General features: G+C 49.1%; 1 protein-coding gene across 1 annotated transcript in view; it reads right to left on the reverse strand.

Annotated features, from left to right (window-relative positions):
* Nucleotides 1-376, reverse strand: part of CSUI_005328 (asparagine-trna ligase) — a 2,761-nt gene extending 2,385 nt beyond the window's left edge. The window contains exon 1 of the mRNA XM_068065504.1: nucleotides 56-376. Coding sequence (XP_067922529.1) covers nucleotides 56-239 — 184 coding nt within the window. The 5' untranslated portion in view covers nucleotides 240-376. The remainder of the gene's footprint in view (nucleotides 1-55) is intronic.
* Between the last annotated feature and the right edge of the window lies 1 nt (nucleotide 377).

The following is a 377-nucleotide window of genomic DNA, read 5'->3' on the forward strand; positions in this document are numbered from 1 at the left end:
TTCTTCTTCTTCTCTTTCTTGTTGTCCTATCCTTTCACTGCAGATTCCTACTGACCTGCTCGGCAGTTCTCGAGTACCCACTGGACGCAGAAGCGAACGTAGGCTTCGGCTACATTCATGTTGTCCTCGAGAGTCGCAAAAGCTATCTCCGGTTCGACCATCCAGAACTCTGCTAGATGTCTTGATGTGTGTGAATTCTCAGCTCGAAACGTCGGACCAAAGGTGTAGACATCAGACATTGCACAGCAGTATGGCTCGACAGCTAGCTGTCCAGACACCGTCAGAAAGGCAGGGCGGCCAAAGAAATCCTTTGAGTAGTCAATTCCTCTCTTATCCTTTGTTAAAGGAACGAGACACCCTCCTGTCCCCTGATGATT

The sequence above is a fragment of the Cystoisospora suis genome (assembly GCF_002600585.1).
Source record: "Cystoisospora suis strain Wien I chromosome Unknown contig_2575, whole genome shotgun sequence".
In the NCBI taxonomy this organism is placed as follows: Eukaryota; Apicomplexa; class Conoidasida; order Eucoccidiorida; family Sarcocystidae; genus Cystoisospora; species Cystoisospora suis.